This window comes from Wasmannia auropunctata, unplaced genomic scaffold, assembly GCF_000956235.1.
Source record: "Wasmannia auropunctata unplaced genomic scaffold, wasmannia.A_1.0 LD335987.1, whole genome shotgun sequence".
Taxonomy (NCBI): Eukaryota; Metazoa; Arthropoda; class Insecta; order Hymenoptera; family Formicidae; genus Wasmannia; species Wasmannia auropunctata.
In genome coordinates, this window is record NW_012026903.1 from 2,090,912 (window position 1) to 2,117,142 (window position 26,231).

At 39.7% G+C, this 26,231-nt stretch overlaps 1 protein-coding gene across 4 annotated transcripts in view; it reads left to right on the top strand.

Moving 5' to 3' along the window:
• The window catches only part of LOC105454252 (ras-specific guanine nucleotide-releasing factor 1), a 52,088-nt gene that overhangs the window by 11,907 nt on the left and 13,950 nt on the right, over positions 1-26,231 (top strand). For all 4 annotated transcript variants that reach the window (XM_011696761.1, XM_011696759.1, XM_011696762.1 and 1 more), the window contains exons 5-8: positions 19,696-19,802; positions 23,608-23,755; positions 24,787-25,100; positions 25,589-25,818. In XM_011696761.1, the coding sequence (XP_011695063.1) occupies positions 19,696-19,802; positions 23,608-23,755; positions 24,787-25,100; positions 25,589-25,818 (799 nt within the window). The remainder of the gene's footprint in view (positions 1-19,695; positions 19,803-23,607; positions 23,756-24,786; positions 25,101-25,588; positions 25,819-26,231) is intronic.

Consider the following 26,231-nt stretch of genomic DNA (forward strand, 5'->3'; position numbering starts at 1 on the left):
TATTATCTAATTTTAAAAATAAAAACGATAACGCAAAAATAATATTTTATAAGAAAATCTTTTATTAGAATTAATTATGTTTTTATTGAGTTAATTGTGTTTTAATTATAACTTATGTTTTAAATAAAAACTTAATTAATTTTAATAAAAGATTTTCTTATAGAATATTATTTTTGCGTTAACGTTTTTATTTTTGAAACTTGGTAATATGATTTTAAAATTGTTTTTCTTTTATATATATATATATATATATATATATATATATATGTGTGTGTATGTATATATGTGTGTCGTGTGTATACTATATACTATAACATAAATGTTTTTCATGTTATTGCGAGGAAATGTTTCTCCGTAAAATGTTGGATTTGGCATGCGATCGTGCAACAACGGGGATACGGATAAACACGCGGATGAATAAGGGAACCGTGAAAAATACGCGCATTTCGAATATTGAACGCCGCCGCGGCGAGTCGTGGTGAATTGAGAGGAATACATATTGCATTTTCGTTTCGTACACGGCTTATTAGCTGCATATTTGCCCGGAATTACCGATCGTTTCCCGCACACAGCCCAGCTGCATAATATTTCCATTTGTCTCGATCACAGTGACAAATGATTATGCAAACCTCCCCCTGAATTAGCGTTACAGGGTTCGTTTAAACCGTGTTCGAATTATTCTGACCAGTATATTCGCCGTTAAACGAGCTTCTCGATTCCGATGCGCGTTTTCGAGGTAACGCGGATCGTTTGAGCCTGCACGTTAAGGCGCAGAAAAATTATGAAAATGTAAAGCGCCGGCTAACGAAATATAAATAGCCGTGATTTCGGCACGTTGCGATATGAAGAAAATAGATTGCCCCGCCGCAATTTACCGCGTCTTAACTTGCGTGAGTGAAATGTGCTTGAATCCTTTCCTTTTATAAATTAATTTCCCTTTCCGCGGAGAAAGATGATCAGCCACTCGCAAAGATATTAATTATATTACTATGACAGTTGTGATTTATGAATTATTGAATTGTTTGTCTCTGACAATATGATGTGAGAGAGCCAACTATTAATTATTTTAACCGTTATAATTTTAACTATTATATTATTTTAATCGTTACAATTACTATTTAAGGCTCTTGTTCCTTCGCTACTACTGTTTCACATTGTACCGTCAGAAACGAGAAAAAATACATAATAATAATTCTTTTGTAAAATATATTCAAATAAAAATATTTTTTCAATAAAACGATATTTGCAATCGATAGAATGGACTTATAAAAATATACTGCAAATATACTGCACTGTTTTTTTTTTGTTTTGGGGGGGAATTAAATCATGTTTATTTCTGTATGACTGTATTATTAATTTTTGAGGCAGTTGTCATATATACCTGTGAACATATTAGTTCATTTCGTTTTTAGTTACGCATAATTCATTTTCAGATTATTTATTAATTAAGAAAATAAAAAAATATTGTTATAGTTGGCTGTATTGATTGCAAGTGTTGTTTTATTAAAACATATTTCCATTTTACTATATATATTTTGCAAGAATTTTTATGCTGTATTCTCTCGCTCCTGACGTCATAATCTGAGACAGCGGTGAGCGAACAGAAACCTTTCAATTTTAAACAGTCTTGTCAAGAGTGACTATATAATTACTTGTAAGACTTGAGAAACGCACGAGAGGAACAAATTAAGATAATTTGGCGAGAATTCAGAAATTATCTGACGTAAAATTATTATATCTAACGCTAAAGATGAGATAAACGACGGAACACGCACGGGTACGTACATGCGGTATTTAGACATTGTATTATTAAATGACGATTTATGATAATCAAGTTTATAGAACTGCAACAAATATAAGAACACATCTGCGACGATGTTAATTTTAATTATAATGTAAATTTGTATGATAGCTGATGATGGCTAAGTAAGCGGAAACGTTCCATCAATTCTTTAATTATTAAAATATTTTTTATACTAATTAATCAACCAAAATTGTGCTCGTTTATTGGCCTAACTCTTTTTCTATTTTATTATTTTATACATACGAGCGATAATTATTTTTTAACTTGATTATTATATTTGTTCAAGTTCGCATCATCGTGCGCAGCGTTCTCTTGCCTTTTTAATTTCGCTATCGCGACCTTAGGACGCGGACAAATGTGGATCTTTCTTTCTAGGTGAACACGTGCTGGAATATTCTATTTCACTGCCGCAGGCAGCCGCTTTGGATTCGCTTGCATTATCGAACATTGTCATTTGTTGCACGAACGAGACATTTCTCTTTCGTAAAATGGCTGGATTGCTCGTTACCGAACCGTAAATCCGTCCATCTTAATTTTATTTACCTGCCTTATTAATGGATTTCCTGATTAACTTCTAATCGGTCATTGTAACAAGTTTGCGACACGACGAACCGGGGATGGGAAGAGATAATCGTGTCTTGATTGATTATTCAAATATTCGCATTGAGGCTCGAGATACCGATCGCTGTCACTCTGTTTCACAAGCCCTGCTTTTTCATGTAATTATATCGCGCTAGAATATCCAGTTGCATTCTGGAAATACGAAGAACAGCGCCGAGGAAGAGGGCTTCTTAATAAATTATTTTTCCACCGCATTGTGGTGTGCGAGATAGCCGAGAGAGAGATATGCCTCTCTTCACTCGTTCTCATGCTTACGAGGAGGTCAAGGATGGCGACCCTATATAATGTCGACTGCGATGAGAGTTAAATCTGACGTTTCTTAATCGAGCGTTCTGCACCTTGGAGCTTCTGCACGCTTCTCTGGGGATATGCAAAAATATCCCGGCGTTACGTATGATCTCTAATTGGCACGAAAATAGCACCAGCCACTATTTTGTTATTTTCGAATCACGGTCCCTCTCTATCTCTTTCTCTCTCTTTCGCGCATCTCTCTTATTAATATTATACAAATACAATCCAGAAATATCTTGCCAGTAGCTTCTACTAATAAAAGACAACACCTGTCTGTCTTTTCACACTCATTTGCTTTGTATAACATCAGCTGCGATGTGTAACAAAAGGATAATTGAAAATACCTCAGTGAAAAAGATATTGTTGTAAATAATAAATTACTTGTAAATAGAGAATATCGTAAAATAATAAATAACATGAAAAACGTTAAAAATCTAAATTTCGTTCCGCGGCCCGGCGGCGTGATGTTGATGTTGATTTTCATGTTGAAAGAGATCTGCCGGAAACGCCTACGCATCTGACATCTTTGATAGCTGCAATCTGCTTTCGTAATCATGTGCAAGCTGCATGATTATTATCGACGATGTATGTTCCAACGCTTATCCGCTTATGCCCTCCCATAGCGTGATATACAGATAATAGATGTCGGAGAATATCACGGTTACTTCCGCCTCCTACCTGTGGACTACTGGCGCTTCTAATTGATCATTTTCTCTCGCGACAATACAAAATAATAAAATATTAATCTTTCATACGTGACATTTACTCTCTATGATTTATTATTATAATATGTATGCTCGATTCTGTACTATTCATTAATTAAGTCGAGAATGAGTAAAATACGGAAGAAATCGATCAATTGCACAACTTTGGAAATGCGAGGAAAAGAAAACAAACAGACTGAGTTAATTGATACAATTAGAGCGTATCTACCTCTCATCTCAACATTATTGCGCTGTTGGAAACTTTTTTTTTAATTTTTCTATTTGTATATATTCAAAGATATCAATTACTCCACTTGACCCTAGCTAGAATTTTTACAAAAGCTCGTAGATTTCAGTTTGTTACTAGACTCCGGAATCGGCGTTGTGCCATGATACAGAATCTATTTGATACAGAATCCCGGTATAGAGTTTCTCTAACGAGCGACACAGCGTGCCCGCGAGAAATGAATTTCTTGAAAGTGAGGTACTCCCGTGTTTATTTAAAACATTGCATTCGCGCGCAACTTTTCCGAGAGATCCCTCAATTTACGCAGTTGCGGTAGAATCGCAATTTCAATGAGAACGATCGGTTGAATCCCGATTGTTTTACGCTCCCGAGTCCGATCGTCTCTCATTATTACGCGCCTTGTTTTAATTCCGCAAACTGTGTAATTAATTATTTCCCCACCATAATGCGCAGCGACCAAAGTTCGCTAATTAACGTCGCGATGTAATTAATATCGGCGGGTTAACGTTAATAACGGACGCCGATGATAAACGCGGGTTGAAGGATAATGCAATCGATATCGCCGTAAAGACGCGCGACGCGCGGAAAGATTAACTCGGCATGTCATTTTATAACATGCCGAATAAATATGCGCATATATAAAACCGTGAACTCTCGTATTCGTTTCTTTTTCAGCCTTGTTAAGCGTTTCGAAACGCGTTGAATCTCTAAAAAAAATACACAGCCGCACTCCTCCATGATTCCGAATGCCGAGATGAATGAAGTATGCTGCGCTTTGACTTGAAGAGAAGATCAAACGAGCTAGAGGAAATGATTAAACAATCGGAAAAGCGGTGAATGATGAAAAATGAACGAAATTTGTTAGCGACCGCGCGCGCATTCGCGTCGTGAGAAAGATTTTCAGATACACGTCTCGCTGAGAAATATGAGAGCGGAGGGCAGGATATCAGAAACCCCTGCGGAATTGCAATTTTACGCGGGAGACTGCCTCGAGGGTCGTTTCTTCCCGACCCTGTGGGACGGAACTTCAAAAATAGATTCAACACAGGACGATCGGTGTTCGTTCCTCTCGAATTTTTTTCAGAGTCCGCACGGCTGAAAAATACAAAAGATTCTCTTCGGCGAAAAGCCACCGACTCTGCCCTGCGGGATGTCGGTTAATTAGATTTGATAAAATTTTACTTCGCTGTTCCTGCAAAATTAAATTTCTAATCTAACTAGGAATAATAATTCAAACTCCGTTGATTTTTCCTCTTGTCTTCAAACAAAACCTTTATTGTTAACTGTTAAAGGAACAAATGTAAACCAAATTCTTAAGTTAATATTTATTTTTAACTTCCATGTGTAGCAAAATGTGTTATAATTCAAAACATGTGATTTAGAAAAACAATTTATCTAATTAACCTATTTCTGTGGATAAATTATTTTAAGTTTTAAAGTAAATAATGTTCATATTAACGTATGCATTTAGTATAAGCTAAATTTGAGTCAAATTTAATATATTCCTTGAGTTTCTCAAATTGTTTATGTAAATTCCATTGTTTTAATTAAATTAACGACATATTGAATAAGATCAATCTATAGGAATGATTAAAAATGACTTAAATTAGGTATAAATTTTTTTACACTATAAATTTAACAGTGAATTGTCTAATATCTTTAAAAATAAAAAAAAATTTTTATTGCCGTAAGTTTCGATTGATATTTCTACCAAATTGAAAACTTCGTCGAAATGCTGGAATCGCGATTTATGCGTAATCACCTGACGACGAGCGCGCGCGAGACAAGCGATCACTGTGGCAGGCCGCGGCAAATTTGCCCGTTAATTGATTCTCGAGAAGAGAAGCCCCGTGACAACCGCCGCCGCCCGCTCTCGCGGGAGGGGACTGGACCGAATCGCCGGGGAATCGCGCTGTAGCTCGTGATGTGCAGCGGGGGCAAAGTGGCGTAAATGTAACGCGCGTTCGACGGGGATTCGCGGGCGCTTTAATTCGACGGCTGCTATGTCGGGCGTTATACGCGCGATGACAATTGAACAGGCGCTGCGGGAAAAGGGCTTGAAGGGCTCTGCCACCGCTCGGCCGGATATGCACGGTGCACTGCGGCGATGCGGCGATGCGGCGATGCAGAGCTGCAATGTATGTATGCCTGCACACCGTGAGATTGCACACGCTCTCTCTCTCTCTCTCTCTCTCTCTCTCTCTCTCTCTCTCGCTCTCGCTCCATAAACGCGGGTGAGTTCTTATCATCAATTCGAGCCGCCCTAACCGCTCTCGCACACACCGCCGCGATAACACTGCCTCTTCTCGATAACACATCCCGCATCCTTCTCTCTCACCTCATCCCTTGAGCTTTCGCCGTGAAATTAAATCCATTTCCCGCGAATATATCGCGGGAGTTAAATTCAAACGCCGCTGCAGGAAGCCGACCAACGCTGCCATCCTCTCCTCGCCCCTCCGCACTCCCCGCGTGTAAGCGAGAGGTCAAGCGTGACTCGAATGCTTTTCATCGCCGCTTTTTCGCCATTCATCCTCCGAAACGTCAAAGCGACGCGTTTGACATGTATAAATATTTCCCGGCTACATTCAACAAAGATCCGAGCTATGCGTGTTTATGCGGCAATTGTATTATACGAGAGGCGGGGTGAATCCCTCATTTTATTCCCCGGCTCATCGCTCTCTGATGCCCGTGAACGGCGCACTTCACTTTTTTACAGAAACGTAAAATCCACCATGCTATATATTTCATTAGCTGTAATTGTCGGCATCACAGGATTGATTATAAAACTGCGTAAAACTTTTACTGCTGGAGAGCACTTCACTTTTTTATATCGCTATTAAACGCTCGCGGTTGCATGTTCGAGCTTCGATGTTATGCTGCGCGCGCGCGGGCAAACGTCGAAATTTCGCAACACGCTAATTAATTTTCAAAAATTCCACCGACGCCCGACAACGCCCGATCGGTCCATGTCTACGAGCTCTCGCTAAGTCTATCGACAATCCGCGCCGATGTATATCAGAGTCTATCAATGGCGTTTCACGATACTCTTGAATGAATCTATCGCCAACTACGAAGATTAATGGGCAGTGGCCATCAGAGTAGCACACGCACACTGTGGCCATCCGATACGTAACGATGTCCATCGAGTACTTCATCCAATCGATCGATTATATTTGCGCTCGATCGGCTCTTAAATTAATCCTACATGCTCCCGTCGAATGTATCTAAAACTAAATATAAACGTTGTAATATCGGAATTGGGCTATATTTAAACAGTAATATCCAGTTAATATCATTAAAATTTAGATTGGTGTTTATGTGATATTTTTTAATTTAAAATTTGCTTTCTCTCTGGAGCACCATTGACAAAGAAAAGTACTTTCATTTCCTCGCGGGACGTCGTATAAAGCGTAACTTTTCTGAATATTCGTTTACGAAGTCAAAGAATAACACAAGTATTACAAGTTCATAATAATTATCAAAATAAGAAATCCTTGTGGAAGTTTAATAAAGTCGTGGGCAATACAGTCGGAGGGAGCGGGGGGGGGGGGCCTGCGCCGTTGGAGTGCGAGCGTCGTGATCAAAGCGGAACGAAAATAAAAGAAATAACCAAGAGAGGGAAAAAAGAAGACGAAGGGGAGCATCCGTATTCTGAGGGGATAAAACGCTCCGGATGCTGAATCGGGGAACGACTGAATTTTATATCAGTTTGACTACGCTGATGCTACGTCGCGGATGCTGCATGCACACACGCGGAACAAGGCTACCGAGCAAAGGCGTCGAGGTAGGCCGGCGAAAGGCGGTCAGAGGGCCATGAAGATGAGAAATAGAGAGAAAGAGAGAGGGGGGGGGGAGGGGGGAGGAGAAAAGAAGAAGAGAAAGAGAGAAGGGGAGAGAGAGGACTGCATTCGAGACAAGCGCGGTCTGATCCCGCCTGTTGCTGCGCTACCCGTAGTGTATATAGTACAAGCATGAGAGCACGGATATATACATACAGAGTGTTCAAAAATTCAATCAACAAACTTTCAGAGATCGGGGGGCACCAAAGGATCATTTTTTGCAAATGGACCTAGGGTCGGAAGCAATGTCGTTACACCGCTACGCGGCAGTGGTGGAAAAGGTCGGACCTCGAAATATCTCAAAAAATATAAGTCGTGAGGTGTAAAAAGATCTATTTACTGACCTCGTGAGTTTGACCTTGGATAGCGTCTAAATTTTTTATAAAACTTATATTTTTTGAGATATTTCGAGGTCCGACCTTTTTCAAACACTGTCTGCCGTAGCGGTGTAACGACACACTTCCGACCCTTTGCAAAAAATGAGCCTTTTGGTGCCTCAGACAATCTCTGAAAGTTTGTCGGTTGAATTTTCGAACACCCTGTATATATGCCTGCTTCTTCCTCTTTTATGCCTCTCTCTCTCTCTCTCTCTATCTATCTATCTCATAGACATGCAGGTGAGCGGTAACCTCGCCACCGCTCGTGTCGCCCTACGGCCTTATTCTCACTCTCGTCCTACCTCCCCTTTGGCCGCTGCGCGGCTTTGGGCTTGACGTTGTTGGTACCACCGCGACAACCGGCATAGCATCAGAAGGGATGAATCGATTCTGTTTCCAGCTAAAAATAAGCTCCTCGTGGGAGCTTACCTCGCGCGAAGCTGCTTCCGCGCCGCTTATCTCTTATCTCCCTGCTCCCTCCGTCTCCCTCCCGTTTACGTCCCACCCCGTCACCCATCTCTCCTTCCTCTCCCTTCGTACTTTCACTAATTACGTTTTTGCGAGGTCTATACCTGAAACCTGAAATCCAATTTTACGTGCATCTTCTTGTGACATTTTGCATAATGGCACTCCGTAACGTATGCGACTAACACGTCCTGTCATCTCCCGGCGTACCTTTAATATATCACATCCATTTTAACTATTTTATTAATAACTCGTTTCTTGCAGCAAAAGATTTTATGCATATATTTTAACTTTAATAATAATTTACGTTATACACTTTTTCAATACTTATTCTTTTTTATTAATCATAATAAAATACACTGTGAATGTATTATTAATTTCAATTATTTTTAATTATTTTGACGTTTTCACATAATTTTATCGTACGATTCAGATTATCTTTCTAATTGTTAGACTTTTTATGAATTTAATAATACACTGTAAATGTATTATTAAATCACATTGTGCATTTATAATACATTTTATTATTAATTTCAGTTTCCTTTCATTATTTTAATGAATTTTAATTTTTGCATACTAATTTTATGACTGAGATTATTCTCCTTAGCTTGCCTTAAAACGGCAATAAATGCTCCGCTCACTCTCTGTGTCCTTCTCCCATCATATCAATTCATCCCAACAGCCAGGATCAAGCCTGCATCCGGCTTTTCCCGAGGGGCACTAATTTCTATCCGCTGCGGAAATGCATCGTGTACCTCTGGTGGAGTGCACCGTGCAAGGGGGCGGGCAAGGGAGGTTTGCACAATGCGGCAACAATAGATCGAATGTCCGTCGAGAGCGCAAACGCCTGTCGATCGGACGACTTCGAGAGAGCGGGAATATCTCAGTATACGGCGATGATGTACCGTAGAGTTAAGATTAACAGGTGCTCACGACGACCTCGGCGGGAGGACAGGGGTGAAGGGGACGAGGGGGTGGGGCCGAGGGCAAACGCGAGAGATGTAGGTCGTAGGTGGAGCGTCGCGCCGGAACGAGATGAATTGCGGGAATCTGAACAATGTTCTCAGCCGGTCGTCGAAGGACTCCTGCGGAACCGACCTTCTTCGCATGCACGAAGTTTCCCGTTACCGATATCCCCCCTCACTAGAGAACATTCCTCGTCCGTTATTACGTTATATTAACCCTTTGGCTATACTGCGCGCAACTATGGCTGCCCACTAATTGATCGCTCTTTGGAACGAAGCGCCACTGTAATAGCTTTTTTTTTGTATATACTTTAATTAATATCATTATCAGATATCCCCAATTGTTCCGATCTGCATTTGTTTGAGTGGAAAAATTGTTCGTTTTCAGTCGAGTTCCGCGGCCGAGTCGTGTGTGCAGTAGTACAACTCCGCGTCCAGCCCGGCCAAAGGGTTAACCATTATTTTTTACACATTAGAAGGGGAATAATAAATATTTCTCTGCGGAAGAAATATATTCCGCGCAAGAGCCGTCCTTCTTGGAATAAAATAACGTATCGTTCATATCGCGATTGCACACGAGACGAGCGTTTAAATGCGGCACGGGATGACGTCAAATGTATAAGAAGGAAAGAAAAAGAAAATGCCACGTCATCGGAAAATTTATCCGGAAATTTCACGTTAAACGTGCTTTTAATTAAGGTATCTCAGGAATTAATGACCTGACAAAGGACGTAACATACTCTAATACTTTTTTGTCGATTTCGATTGCAACCAGTTTAAGTAAAATTGGCGCGGTCGATCCAAATCCGAGGAGTCTATCGTGTTATAACGCGACAGCCTTATCTCGTTGTCTCAATTTCATACGATTATGTTATTCACATGCATTCGCTATATGCTAAAATATATCCTGCAGATAGTGTTATGATTATAATAATTCACTGATTATGTATTATGATTAGATATAATAATTCGATTTCGAAAGGTCAAATTACTTATTTGTTTAATATGTTGATTATGATACAGTTATGCTCTGCAATAATATTTACATCTGTAATATGTACCTGTAATATACATATGTCAATCTCTATCTGTCTCTTCTCTCTCTCTCTCTCTCTCTCTCTCTCTCCTTCCGCTTCAAATACGTTAATTATGTATAACAATACTAGTGTAAAATAATTTCTATTTGATCAATATACGAAATAAATTGCATTTAAATTGTAATATATATTATAGATGTAGATATCATTCGCTGTTCGGTAATTTATGTTTAGTAATATTAAATATATAAATATGATCTGTGCGTTAAAATAAGAAGAATTTTTTTGCATATAATATTCGCACAAAAAAAATGTTACACGGAGACACAAATGTTTTAAATCTTAACTTACAGAATTAAAAGTTTATTTTTATGCATTTTGCCTAAGATTGTATTATATTTTATATAGAAGGTAACATAAAATATTTAAAATCTGGGGAAGTTTGCCTGCTTTTTTATATACATCTGTACATTTCGTAGAGAGATTTTTCTACAATGCCATTTTCATTAGTTCATGAAAATAATTAAACGCGGCAGTTTCCGTACTCAAGTCTTGCGTTCGGACGTAATAGAAAGGAAGTGTCTGCATGCCAACGTCAAAGTACACAGCCAGCACGTATAGAGACTTAATTACTTAACGTTGCAAATTGTCACGTAACTTTTTAACCCGTTGTTACGGCACTGCGTTTTTTATTCAATTCCTCGTGGCGGCCTGCCTTTCGCTTTACGCGACAAACTTTGCTAATTTTCCGCGTGCATTTACACGCGCGAATTCACGCGTACACGTTAACTCAGTCAGTGCCGCATGCACTGACTCGATATGAAATACTTTTTTTTATTATGCTCGCGCGCATTAATACTCGTTACATGCGCGTGCAATTCAATAACGTACTCGGCCGTCCTCGTAAATTGAAATTCCAGTATTTCCATTATGTTTAATTCGAATAAACGGCAACGCGGACGCGCGCTACGAGCTAATAATCAATCGCGCGGTGCGGTCATCGCGCGCGTTACTTACACCGTCCTGTGTATATTGCGTATATACCGGATGAGCTGAAGCAACTTTGTGACTTGTCAGAGAGAAGAGAAGGAAAGAGAATGAGAGAGCGAGTTATTTTCCCCTCTTCGCTTATCAAACATTTTACCCCTATAGCATTCATCTCAATTTTCCGACAACCGGGGACGTGCGCTTGGCAGTGTGCGCAATTTACCTTTGTTACGTGCGAGCCCGGAATGGTGCGTTTAAAAAAGTTGATTAGGCGCGTTCACGATCAGAATATATCGCTGCCGGTCCATTTTCTCCCTTACCGGTCCTTACTTTGCGTTAACCGGTGGTTTGCGGGCTTTTATTACGTGCCGTAATCGCGATCGTGCCGCGAATTCTTGGAATTTCTCGGATCGATCGGATGCGGTTGCAAACGTCGTTTAACGGAATTTTGAGGCCCTCTTCTCTCTTTCACTCTCTCTCTCTCTCTAGCCCTCCTTTCCGTTTCGCAGGAAACGTCTATCGAATCTCTAATTGACGAGAGGTGAAATGTATCGGAAAACAGTGTTGTTCGAATTGTCGCGCACCTGCACGTGTGTCTCCGTATCGGTGCACGGCGAAAATATATCCGGAGATATATACCGTCTGACGCGAGTGATTTTATTGAAGTCTCATTCCGCGCGCGAAAATCTATAACAACCGCGCGAACGTGCCGTGAATCGTTTTCTACGGCGATACGTTCTCGCACGTATAGTCGTTCCCGGGGACCCTGCTACGCGCGATAGTTTGCCGCGTTAAGTGAGAAAGTTGGGTAAGGGATGAGTTATATAACTCATTATTAACCAGTTTTAATCTCGCGTACGGAAAGCCTTTCGGATTATAACTGGTTGGATAACTTTCATTTTACCGTAAAATAACGTCATAAGGTAAACGTCGACGGGTTCAGACGGTGGAAAAACTGTTTTTGCGAGTTTATTAAATGTAACGGAGCCACTCCCGTGGCACACAGAGACACGTGGAGCAAAGGATGTACACGGTTAAAAAAGATAATAACTCTGTTCATTACATATTCTTTAATTTGCAGCAAACATTATTTATATCGACGGGCGTCGCTTTTGCTTTGACTAAGAATTAACTTATATATTCCGTACCCAAAGTGTTTATTTTTTCAGATATTTCTTTTCGCACATCTTTCTATCTTATACATCTTTGAAATGTTCATCCTTTATTTCGCGATCTTATGGGCCTTTCATTCGGTCTGTACACAGAGAGAGAGAGAGAGAGAGAGAGAGAGAGAGAGAGAGAGAGAGAGAGAGAGAGAGAGAGAGAGAAAGAGAGGAAGGGGCATATCCCTTTTTTATTATTTTAAACTTGTTTTCGGTTTCTCACACGTGCACGTAATATAAAAATTGCATTCTGAGGCCGTCGCGCGACCCTCGAATGGCAGTTTCCATTTAAAAATTCAAGAGCGTGAGCGCAAACTTTTCAGCAGGGATTCACACTGACGTAATATTGATTCTGTAGTGTGTTACACGGAGGCAAAAAAAAAGCTTCTTTGTTTGCTCGTGATAACGGAAACGTAACAATGGACAAATATCTATAGTATATTTCAAAAATTGAATTCATCGAAATTATCTCGGTTTTTAACTCACGGGTTAACACAATATCCTTAGGCTGCTGAAAGTGGGTCAAAAATAATTCAGTTTGCTCTTTCATTAAAGTGCTATTCCACGTGAAACATACATATATATATAATTTGTATCAAAAGGGAGTATTTATTTTTAAAAATACAAATATGCACGTAAATATACGTCAGTGTAATGGAAAATAAAAATAAAAATGTCTTTCTTTATCAAATATTTCTAGTTTGGCAGTTGATTAAACCATTTGTCCAGTCTCTTGTCCGACATTATTCTGATAAAATAATTTACTCTCTTTTGATCCTGTATTAAACGCACAAATCCTCGCATATTTCATCAGTACAGATATTCGCTTTTATCAAGCGACAAGAGAGTTTGCCCTCTTTCTCTTGTTGATCGTTTGAATTTATGGTAATTTAACGAGGCACGATAACCAATTACAGTCTCGATAATCGAGCGTAGAGCTCCTGAAACCAGTTCGCGCGCGTTTCCCGGGTGAACCCGATAGTTAATAAACGAAAAGGCTCGAGTGTTATATATGCATCGGCAAAATACCGTTGTCTCTTTGTGAACTTTCGATCCAGTATTCGAAGAGCAAACGCGTGCTTATCACACGCGGATTAAATCATGAATTGAAATTACGATTAACGCGCGATCTTTTTCATCAAATATACCGGCGATGGCTCGCAGATTAAGCGCGCTATAGACCGACCGGTGTACCTATATGCGTATCGTCGCGGCTCTATGAAAGCGGTAGATTTACGATCCACCGTAATGCGACTGCAGGGTTGTATATAATTCTAGATTAAGCCGACACCTCGACCTTGACATAAACGGACGTGAATTCGCGCCGAGAGCCCTCGGCTTCGGTTGCAGCTGCGTATTCTAAATAGTACGCACGTATCGCTATCGCGATATTGTCGCAATTTTGAAAATTTGAATATTCAAAATGACTAAACTAGACGTAAATTATAAAGTTAAATTTCCATTTGAATTATTATTAAGATAAGGTACGTGAAAGAGGCGGATGTGTTAACTAGAGTCAGCCAGTCGCAGTTCTCTGTGCAAGCAAAGGTGGAGTATACGCCGTCTAATCTAAATGCAAGGTGATGCGAGTTTCGCTTCTCGATAAGAGAGGTAGTAACGGCTGAGAGGATTCCTCGTACCGTCCTCGGTGTTATCAAGGCGAGACGCGCTTTCTCTCTCTCTCTCTCTCTCTCTCTCTGTACACAATCTTGCTAGAAACTGTCGTTAAGTAACTGCGAGTATGGGGCTGGATAGTAAATCGTAGCCGACGATTACCTGTTGTGTGATGGATTGCCAGCTTAATGTCAGCTTGTCGCGCGTAACCGACCCGGCAAATATTCGGTCTTTTTTGTATGGTTTTCTGCGTGTTTTTTTTTTATTGGACGTAAGGAATAACATGATGATTTATCAAACATAAGTTTGACGTACTTTCTTAACAAAATAAAATCTTTATAAAATCTAGAAATATTTGTGAAAGAATGGCACCCTCTTTCTTTTTAGTATTTGGAAATCTTTGGAAAATCTATAATTTGGAAACTTTTGGAATATCTATAATTTAAATGATTAAATAAATTTGTTTAAGCACAACTAACAATAAGTAGATTAAATTGTTCAAATTCTTGATTTAAATGTGATTTCGCAATGTCAACGTTAGTAGCCTGGAGCGATTATGTACAAAGCTCAAGAACTTTCGTCAACTTCACGTAATATACATACGTGGGATGCCTAAATGAAACGGTAGTCAAAGTCACGGCTGACATGTTCATGTAAGAAGTCAAAAGCCGTAATTATTGCGTTAGTTGCAACGGTCCCGAATAAGTTCCATTCCAGTGAGCACTCTCTCAGTTGACACGGAACGCCGAAATGAACTTCTCCCATGTCATAGTTTAGCGAGCAGAGAGCTCGTCAAATACACATGGGAACCGCGATACGTTTACACGAACCGTTATTTTCATGTCCTCGGGAGGCCTGATCTTTCAGACGTATCTTGTCTCGGAAAAAGGGAGGAGGATTTCACGTATTAGATCCTCGTGTTTCTCAGAGATCCGGGGAAAGGAAGTCCCCCGAGCAAAGAGTCACATTGATCGATTACGACGTTCTTCTCACATAGCGAAAGAAAAATGCACCACACATCGACCTTTTATCATCCGGCTTGCTGCAATTTTCATTATCGTTATGCAATTTTCGTATTGTTATAAAATAAACAATATAATTCCGAGTTCGTATAATATAAATGAAGTATAAACAAATTAAATGTTAAAAGTATTACAAGCAAACAATGGGACAGAACTTAATATATTGTAATTTTAGACGAAGATTTAAATATTATCTTTAAAAAAATGTCATATTTAATTTATACATTTGGGAATTAAGTGTCACATTTGCGCGATGACAGGAATATAAAATTTGGAAATATATTAATATGTCGCATTTGTCCGCGATAACAGAAATATGAAACTTGGGAATACATTAATTATTATTATATTAATTATTATATTAATTATTATTATTACATTATATTATTATTAGATTAATTATTACACGATAAAAGAAATATAAAATTATAATTTGTTCGATCGCGTTATTACTTCAAATCCTAATCTTAACATCGAAAAATTATGGTTCTTTTCGTAATAACAAACACGTCCTATAATGCATTTTTATAGGATAAACTCGAGTGTTTAATTTTCTCATACAGTTTGCGATCTGAAAAGTTTACGCGTGTTACAAAATACATAAGAAATCTTGCGCTGTTCGCTCGTGTTGCATTGTGCCTGCATTGCAGTCTCATATATTACAACGAAATTCTAGAGGGACTTGTAACCGTAGATGTAAAAGTGCACAAACAATGTTGTGAGCCCAGAATGCGCGCCATGCGAAAGTACTATTGCGAAAATGAGAAAAAAGTAGTACCGGAAATCTAAAAATATGTAATATATTTTGTATTTTGCTGCACTCTCTCTCTCTCTCTCTCTCTCTCTCTCTCTCTTTCTCTCTGCATTCATGCAAAGAGCAACATGTCTAATTCAGACTTAAGCTGGAAAGCTGCGTGACGCGTGAAATGTTCCCATCAAATTCAATCCTTCATACAGATAATCCTCTATTCCAGTTATGAAATTCCAGACAGCACCATGTCCAAAATTGGGACGTAAGACATCTTAAGTACACCACTAAGACGTCTTTAGGACACCATTTAAGACATCTTTAAGACGTCTTATATCACGATTTTGGACATGCGTGTTATCTGAGATATGTCTTTGCCATATCTCACATTTGGAAAAGTTTTCGATTGGAAAAAAGATAATAATCAACATGCAATATGTGTCGATATAATTCGTCTTTGATTTCTCACGTAAAACGATCAAAATTGTAAAATATTCTTTGCATGCTGGTCTACGTGTTAAGTTTATTCTTGAATATTAAATAAATAGTAGAGAAGAATTGTGCTTCTTGGTCAACAGACCTGAACGATTCTGCTTTTATTATGAAAGAGTGAGAGAAGGAAGGGGGAGAGAAAGAGAGAAAGGGAGTGAGAGGGGGCGTTAGGATTAGGCATAACTTGGTGAGAGAAAGAATCGCTCTTAATTCATTTATTTCCCGCAGGGGAATTGATAAAATATTCCCCGTCTGGCAATAATGGATTATCTGAATGACTGATATCTTTAGACATCGAAAATCGATAGTGCTAACTAATGGCGTTTCCATAATTGAAACTGTACTCCGGACTGTGTTCCGTGACCGACGCTGACTCGAATTTCAAAGTAATATCATAGAAAGCACTTAGTGTCTGTACGGACTTGCCTTCTCGGCAATATGGGTCATGAATATTCACTCGGATGGTCATTGTTATTATACTTGATTCCACTTACAATTGGCCCGTTGCTCGTGTCCCGTTGTACATAACGCGCGCATGTCCGACAATGTATCGCGCGATCCTTTTGTCGCCGATTACAATGGAACGTTACAACCAATGCGGACATTTTGTCCGTGCATCGGTTGTAATGTCCGAAGAATGTATAAGCGCCGAGCCCACGTTAACGAAGCTAAAGTAATATCGATGCGCGCCTTAATTAGCCGCATCTCTCTCGAGCGCTCAAACGCATGCACATACCAATTATGGCCATAATGATCCCATAGAAAGCTAATGTGGCGCGAGCCAAGTTAATTTGTACAGCAGATATCCACCAGATCGGCTGACGTTGACGTGAATATCCTTCGTCATGTGAGAGAGAATTTCGTAAAATATTATGTACATACGTATAACGTTTGCCGAAATGTAAAATAAATTAACGTAAATTTAAAGCGACAGCGCAAAAAAATCTGAAGAAATGCCTGATAATAACTATTACATGTATTTTGTTTTGCGTATTGATGCAATATTTAAGTAAATATTACCGTCATAATAGTTAAATTATTTGATAATAATTATTAAATATTATTAATAATTAGAAAAGTTAAATTAGCGATTGGTTGATTTTCTATTATATTAACTATTAACATCTGATTAAAATTATTTCGCCAAAGTTTTATTAGCTATCTACGCTTGATTATTATTACCAGACCTTTGTTTTAGTGCGCTCTACTAATTTATTAAAAATTTAATTATGTAGGTATCTAGATGTAACAATATTATCGCAAATTAAAAAAAAAGTTTCTCTTAATTATTGATTCACCTGATTCTCCACGGTATTGAATAAACTGATAAAATATAATTAGCAATTTCTGATCGCGAGCTTATGCGCGGCCAGCTCACGTTGGTGCCGCAAATATTCGATCTGTGCGAATTATTGGTAGGGATGCACGTAATCCGGGGCTGCCCGGAGAAACTCATCGACATTATCGTATTTTAATGCATCGCGAATATAATTAATGCTTCTATTTTACATCGTCGCCTCAGATTTTAATTAATTAATGTATCGGTGTGTACAATGTGCGTTATGAGCCGCGTCGAGGATCGATGTAAGCCACGGACGAAAATTAACTGATACACCACACTCCGCGCTGCGCTGCGTAACGGCGGGCCGCGCTCTGCTTTACTTTTAATATAAAATATACCTAGATATTAGAATCCATCTTCTGTAAAATCTAATTTACTTTGCGCAAAATATCAATTTGCTGCGAGCTGTTTCACGTTTCATGTTGTCCCGAATACAAAAATAAAAATATTTTCTTTTTTTTTAGAAAACGTGCTAGAAAAGAGAAAAAGTAAATCCTTCTCTCTTTCTCTTTCTCTCTTTAAAAAAAGCAAGGTAACGCTATTTAGCATAATTAAATGCACGCCCATTTCATCCTTGCAAAACTTGCCATTTTTCTGCCTAGTAAAACTCATACATCATAATGCACGAAAGGGGCAGAAACTGCACTCTCACGTAATCACGGTATTTCAGTTTAGTTGATTTGCTTATAACAGTTGCGCGTTAATTGCTTGCTCTTTCGCGACAGCTCTCTTTCTCTCTTGAAGACCGCGTGCAAAATTTGTCTGTGCAAAATTTCAAAAATAAAATATTGTGTACTTATTTACCGGAAAGATGACATTCTGCACCGAACTGGATAATGCCTATCTCGCGTTTAAGAGGATGATGGGAGGATATCTAGTGACTCGTTCTTTAAAGCGCGAATGTTTGCGGCAGGATAAAAGGATGTTCGCGCAGGATGCGCGCTGCGTGAATAGATAAAAAGCTCCGAGAATTTTCTTTGAAAACATAAAGCGCAAGGTCTCCTCTCTGAGAAGACCTCCCCCCCCACCTCCGCTTGTGCTTGCCTTGTGGAATGCCGTGCACAAACGCATCGGAAACTTTACCTTAGGATGAAGAATGCTGCGTTAGTAAAGCGCAGCGTGTACGACGCGTTTCACGCTTCAAACGGTAATGCGAGCTCTCGCAAAGGGCGCATATTTTTTTGCAACTGATCTTTTACAAACAAAAAGATGGAAAAATATACATATGTACCAGAGTTTTGTTTATTTGTGTCCGTTAATACCCAGCCGTACGAAATAATCCGTCGGCTGCAGGTCTGCATGATCAGCCAGGATACACATATGAAAACTGCCATGCAAAACCACACGGGACACGTGTTGCCGCGGTGCGCGCAATTCTGATCTACACAAGTTTGCGATCGTCATGTCAGCTAAAAATAAAATTGTGATAAGGGTTTGCATAGTTAATGCCTTTGTAAAAGCTATCGTACGAATAAAATCCCCGGGTAAAGCCGGGGAGGGAAACACACAATTCTGTCGTAGAGAATAGAGACCGGCTAGTATCTAGGCTTTTTGCATTATGCGGATATTTACGGGGCAGTTTAATGAAATCTGTGTGCGTGTGTGTGTGTGTATGTGTGCGGATGGGTTTCCGGATTTGTACGGTGCGCATAAATAGCGGAGAGAGCGCGCGGGTATAAATTGAATCTCCCCGACCGGAGAGGCGGAGAAGCGCGCATATAGGGAGAACTCTCCTCGTTTTGCCTCTTTCTCTCTCTCTCTCTCTCTCTCTCTCGACGCCGTCGATTTGCTTGCACATTTTTCATATACGTGCACAATGCGCAAATCGAGTAATCGGTGAAGGGAGCCTACCCGGGAGCGCTTTTTTGTTAGCCGCCGCGTCGTCATCGTCGTCGTCGTGTCGTCCTCGTCGTCGCGGTTGTCGCGCATTGCCGTGCATCGGAGATAACTCAATTTTTTATCGTTCCTCTGTTGCAGCACTGTTTCGCGATATCGTACAGGAGGGAGAACCAACGGCAATACGAGCTAAAAGCGGCCACAGAGACGGACTGCAAAGCGTGGATCGATGCGATACGAGAAGCTAGGTAAACGACGGCTCGCGCGTCCCGAATCGAAGATCTCGGGGGCCGATTAAAAACGGACGGACAGACGCGCGCGCCGTGCCGCCTTGGCTCGCGGAGATCGCGTAATCATCATAAATCACCACGATCATTCCCCCCCCCCCTCTCCCTCGATGACTGGGCGGTAGCTGGCGGTAGCCAGACTGCGCCCGAATGTTTCGAATTCTCCAATTAGATTCGCCGCCGTCGGCTTCGGTCACCAGTCCTGCGGAGATTAATTTCATCGGTGGGACAAAAAAAGAGCCTCGCTATTGTCCGTTTCACTGCGCGCCGGAGCTATTGAATTGCATCGAATCGATTTCGACATCCATGAACTTGCCTGTTTCCTTTTTTGAGAAAATTAAACAGCGGTATGATCAATAAAGCTCCATGGCTTCGTTAAATGTTTTTTTTCTCCGATTTAAGTCAATTATGCACGTGGGGCAGCAATACTCGATATTCGTTACCGACACTCGAGCTGGCAGGCGCGGAAATCAAAATGATACCCGATAATAACGTACGCGACATGAAAGCTTCATTTATTCGGCTGAATAAACAATTTGTATAATTTTTCGGTATATTGCGCCGCGCGAGGAAAACAAATTTTTCATTCATTATTACGGCTTCGCTCCTTGGAGGTGCTTCTTTGTTCCGCGTGTTTAATAAGTCTTCTGTTTTTAATAAAACGGCCTCAAAGAGTAATCTTAGATCTCCACGATCGGAGATTTACGGGCATTTACTTTACGGAGCAAAAAGGAGGAATGCGCGAGCTAACGGAATAATCCCGCAATGGACAATACTTGATTCGCGGCGTGATAATTAAGTTTGCTCGCCAACATCGCTCCGTTTTATCCACTTTGCCGTAGCACTCGTGGTCTATTATTCAAGGGGCCTCCCTTAATCTCGTTGATGCGCTGATAAATACGTTTACCGGGCACCGCATTAACATCGAGCCGTCTCAGCCACCACCTCTCTATTAATCCCGGTGCCGTAATTTGTGCACATTAACGCCGAAGTAATCTTCATCATGCTATCAAACGCGTCTTATGGGCCAGAGGGCGAAACTAGCAGTAACAGCTGGTTATTGCGGAAACACCCGGCGGAAGAGAGGATTGTACGCGCGAGGTTACGATGCCAATATTACAAATCTATTTCACCCGTTAATGGAATTCGCTTCCGAACGATTCCCGCGAAAATAAAAATGGCTATTTAATGAAAGCTTCCATCTCTCTATCCATCTCGTGTATTTCATTCCTTTACGAGATAAAAGGCTTCATGGATATTTTTCGTTTGTTAACAATTTTGCAGCCAGATGTAAACGAACAATTTTTTTTGCCGACAGCTTCTCTGTCGCAGATGCTTCTCTTACGTGATCATTCCGCTGATGTCCGCAGATGCGTCAAACGTCGTTCTAATGTCGCGCGTCATGCCACGCGCGTGATGCTATTACGTGAGAAAAAATAGCAGTCGCAGATCCGCGTTTTCATCTGGCGTTTCTTAGTATTATCCGAGAAAAATAAGAGTTGCACGTTTATCCCGACTTTAAAACGGATTCGCACATCATCTTCGCATTTTTTTCAAATATCTCTTATTCGTCCAATTACTCAAAGTACTATTTTTTTAATGCAGTTTGCATAAATTAGAAAATTTATATCAATGCACGCAGAAATATTATTGAGCGTCAACACCACGCTTTGACCGAATAAGCTCTTTTCGTGTTATTTAATCATATTGATCTTTGTTTACTTATTATTATTGTTACTATTTTTTAATTAAACGGCAACTGTTTTGAATTCATCTAAATATTTTTTTTTGAGCTTAAAAAAAATAATTACAGATTGCTCTTGCATTGTTCTTGAATTCAGATCCGTAAAACTCGCAATGCAAGTCAAAATCATATTTATTCTCCTATAAGCACTGACGTTCATATAAGTAATACAATATCTTTCATACGGACGCAAAAGTATTTCATTTCCTTTAAACATTTCGCTGCATGTATGAGAAAGTTATTATCCCTCTTCCTCGTAGTCCTCGTTTCCACGGACCGACTTATATGTACACGTTTGCATCCCGGCGGAACGGCTGCCTTCTCAGATTACTGCTACTCTGCACCGTAATATGCATAGATAATGATATCCGCGTTACTTTAGCAATTCCGCCGTGTGCCCCCGCTCGAAAATACAGGGTTGGGATACTTCTTCGAGTATCTCGTGTCACGCGAGAGAGGGTATATATACGATCGATATTCCCGTGATAACTTTTTCATGCAACGTGGACCACGCTCGAGTGCTTGTTTTGCGTAGACCCCCACAGGCCGAAGGAGCTTCTCAAAACACCTCGGGGGGTGCGGACGATGAGCTCGTGCTATGTACTTACACCCGGCTCATGGATATGCATGTAGAAGCAACTCAATCAAAATTTCAGTAAGATTAGAAGGGAAGTCCTTTACGTTTTGTGTGGCGAGGGAGACACTACGGCATGTGCTTGCGCTCGAGAATTCTAAATTTGCGAAAACAGATTCAAGGCGATTCTATGTATATTTTATAGTAAACGTCCAATAAAAACAGGGCGTATTTTACGATGATAAAGTGCACCTCGCTGCAGTGCCTATATTGCTTATAAGAAATATATTACACTTCAAAAACAGTGCATAAAAACAAAGGTAATCGTTTTACATAGCTTTTTTGGACCCCGAATATAATTCCGTTTTTAAAATAGCAATCTCACGGTTTTGAGACATTTATGATTAAAGTTGCAAAAAGGAGAACTTTTACATTTATATTTTGGCATATTAAAACTACGGTATGTGATGTGGAGAAGTTTTATTGCAATCATGATTATATAAATATGTTGTACAAGACATTTCAGCTCGTAAGAGGAATTTAAAACAGTTTGATAAACGATATCGTATTTCCGCGCCCAAAAACCTACGAGAAATGATTACCCTCCTTTTTATGCTCGAAAAAAGTAACTTTTGTGGAATAGTGTTGTAGTTCATATTATAATTTTGCAACGATATTTAGCATGAAAAAGATATGCACGTGGAGTATCATCTTTCGCGACACGTTCCTCTCCGGGGAAAGATACTTTACGTCTTGCTTCGTGTTTCATCATTCGTATCACTTTACTTGCAGAACCGCGGCTAAGTTCGGAACCTCACACCCTCTTTTTCGCCCGGATTATGCCAATAAGATGTAAATGTCAGATATCGTCAGTTACACGAGGTAACGAGGGAGATCTTGAGAGAGAACTCAATTGATCGTTCGGCATCGGGAATTTTGGTAGTTTAATCGAAATAATTTGTTTAAAGATGCGTGCCAACGTTAAACACACACAAAGTATAAATTTAATAATTAAAGTATAAATTTATAATTTAAAGTATAAGCTTTTTTTACCTGTGGAATTTTTTAATAATTTGCGGTAATTTCTTGCTCTAAAAAAAATTCAAATCTGGGATAAAAATTGTATAAAACAGTATAAAAATGGAGAATCAAAACTGCGTATGCGTGAGAATTTTGTTTTGCTGGTTTTCAAGTCGTTAAAAAATATTCTGAAATTCCGTTTCTCATTCGCCACGTGACCGCGGAAAAACCCGTAATTTCGTTTTCGCACACAAAATCCCCGGAATGTGCACTCCATGCATTTTTCCAGAGACCACGTACGCGCGGCTAAATGTTTTATTTTCCTTTGTATCACGGTTCTCTTCCGCTCGAATAACACTTTTAAGCGCGGCGCACGAGCCAAGTCTAACTCGGCATCCTTTTTCTTGGGGGTGGAATATTGATTCTAGCTTCAACAAATTGTTGCTACAAAAGGAGGAGCTAGAGCAGAAGCACCTGCACCTGTTGCAAATAGTCGAGAGCGAGAAAACGGCCAAGTGGCAGTACACCCAGCAATGCGAGGAACTGGCGTCGGAAATAAAAAAGCTCCGAGCGGAGGTTAGTCATATCAGCCCGTGTTATATATTTATCTACCTCATGATATTTTTCTCCGGTAATTCTCTGTTTTGCCTGCTGCGTGTATTTTTATTTCAACTACTGTGATTACATTTCCCTATGTATAACCAGTAGAATCATTTTGAAAAGAATTCTAATAGAATACAGATATATCAGTTTTTGAAAAATCTTCTGTACCGTACGAGGAATCCTACATACATTATTTTTATTTTACTGATATTAATGCTCGAAAAAATTACAAAGCAAACGCGGATAAAATTTTCATGATATTCTTTTGTAAAATAATCGAAAAATATTTTATGTTTTACATAATTTTATATATACAATATTACTATCTTTTTAAAGTTTTGTTCTCGCAAATAGAAAATGTCATGAAAATTAATTAAATTGTCTGCCGTATATATTTCGCGATTTGATTTTATTTTCTACATGGGAAGAACAATTTTATTAAAGCATTAAAAAATTTAAAAAAATAGATACAGATCTGAAAATAATTTTGTTATCAAAATAATTATGCAGGATGCTTTCAAGTAATGAGCAATGCTAGAAACAAGTTTTAACATTCTGATACCAGCTTAGCGTCCTACTTAATTATTCTGGTCCAACAGAATTATTTTCATATCTATATCCAGTTAAATTTTTAGATGCTGCAGCAAAATCGTCCTTCTGCGTTCTTTCTGATAATAAATATTGAAACAATTTCCGGAGTATTCCTGAAATTAAAATTAAACTTCGCGTTTACAAGTAGCGCCATTATAGTCTTTAACCCTCTCGTTAATTTTATCGGATATCTAATTTCGATAATTAAGGCAATATCAAAGCTAATGAAATTATTACGCTGTGAGAGAAGAACTGATAATATTTTATTCAAGCACTCGTTCAACATTTAATCCAAACTCCGTTTGAGCAGTTGCCCACTTGGTTTATTCAAGAAATGTAAGAAGATGTTTGCTCCCTGGGATTATTTTCTCTATGAGATTACCAGATTTCGCGTTTGGTGGTTCTCGTTACAGCTGTGCGCCCTGAAAAAGGAGCTAAGGCCTTCCGTAATTCCGATATACAGTGCAAGCCGACCGGCGGTTCAAAGAACCATGTCCCAGGGTACCGGAAGCTTATACAGCACATTCCATTCACACGGCGGCGGCATTTACTGTACCGGCGGCTTCGCTCCGGGATTACGCGAAATCACGGAGGGCTCCATTGAAATGCAGAAGGTCAAGAAGGTCCAGAGCTTCTTCAGGGGCTGGCTGTGCCGGCGACGTTGGAAGCAGATTGTTGAACAGTACATCAAGAGTCCGCACGCCGAGAGCATGCGCAAGCGAAACAGGTAGGTAATTGTCGCTACCTCGTCGCCTCGCACCAACCGATGGACGTCCAGCGCTGGTTCGCTGGGCACTTCGCTTTTCCATTAACGGTCTGTCGTACCGCGGCGAGTTTCACAGTTACGTTTCACGCGGCCGTTGTGGAAATAAACGCCATAAGCGTGGTGAAATTGCAAATGCAACTTTCCGGAAAAAAGGCTGAAAAAATGGAGCTGTCGCCAGCTTTTTATTTTTATTAAATAAAATTATATGCTTCGCCTGCGCTGCATATAATAACTTCGGTAATAACACTATATTTTTATTCCGCGCGGCGGAATGAAATTTATCATTGTTCTCCCGTCCGCCGAGAGATTTTCTCTCTTAATCAGCCGTTCCCATATTTCCTCATATTTCATTCATTTACGATATAACAACGATGTAAAAGCGACGGTTATTGGCTTCGTTTAATTTGTGCTATCGACGGTATTGAACGCACGTGTCCTACTATTTCCAGCCTGGTATTCCAAATGGTGGAGGCCGAGGAGGAGTACACGGAGCAGATGGAGATTTTAGTAAGCTGTTTTCTGAGGCCTTTCAAGATGGCTGCCAGTTCAAAGAAACCCCCATGTAGTCACGAGGACGTGAATAGCATATTTTTGAATAGCGAAACCGTGCTGTTCCTCCATCAGATCTTCCTGAAGGGTCTCACCTCGCGTATGGAGAGCTGGCCCACTCTAGTTTTAGGTACGGATCAAAACTACTTTAAGTAATACACATCGATTTATCAGACGAATCTGTGCACTGAGAGAAAAAAATGGTTTACAGTTAATAAAATTTAACTGACGACTAAAAAATGTAAGACTAATAAACGAGTAAAAATTAGAGTGAATTGCAAAATTTTTATTCCAATGAGTGATAATGAAATGGAACGTTTCGGATGAAGATGGCTTACTAAGCTTACTTAGCAAAAATAAATTACATAATCTAAAAATAATGTAGGCTAATACCAATTACATAAAGAAGATACATCAAGCTTTTGTACTTTTCAAATAGTCTGTACTTATTAAACAATGTTGAATATAGTTTGGTTTTGTCACATTAATAAAGTAGACCATAGCGGATTTGTCATTTCCATAAGAGAAAGGGCTGAATCCAAG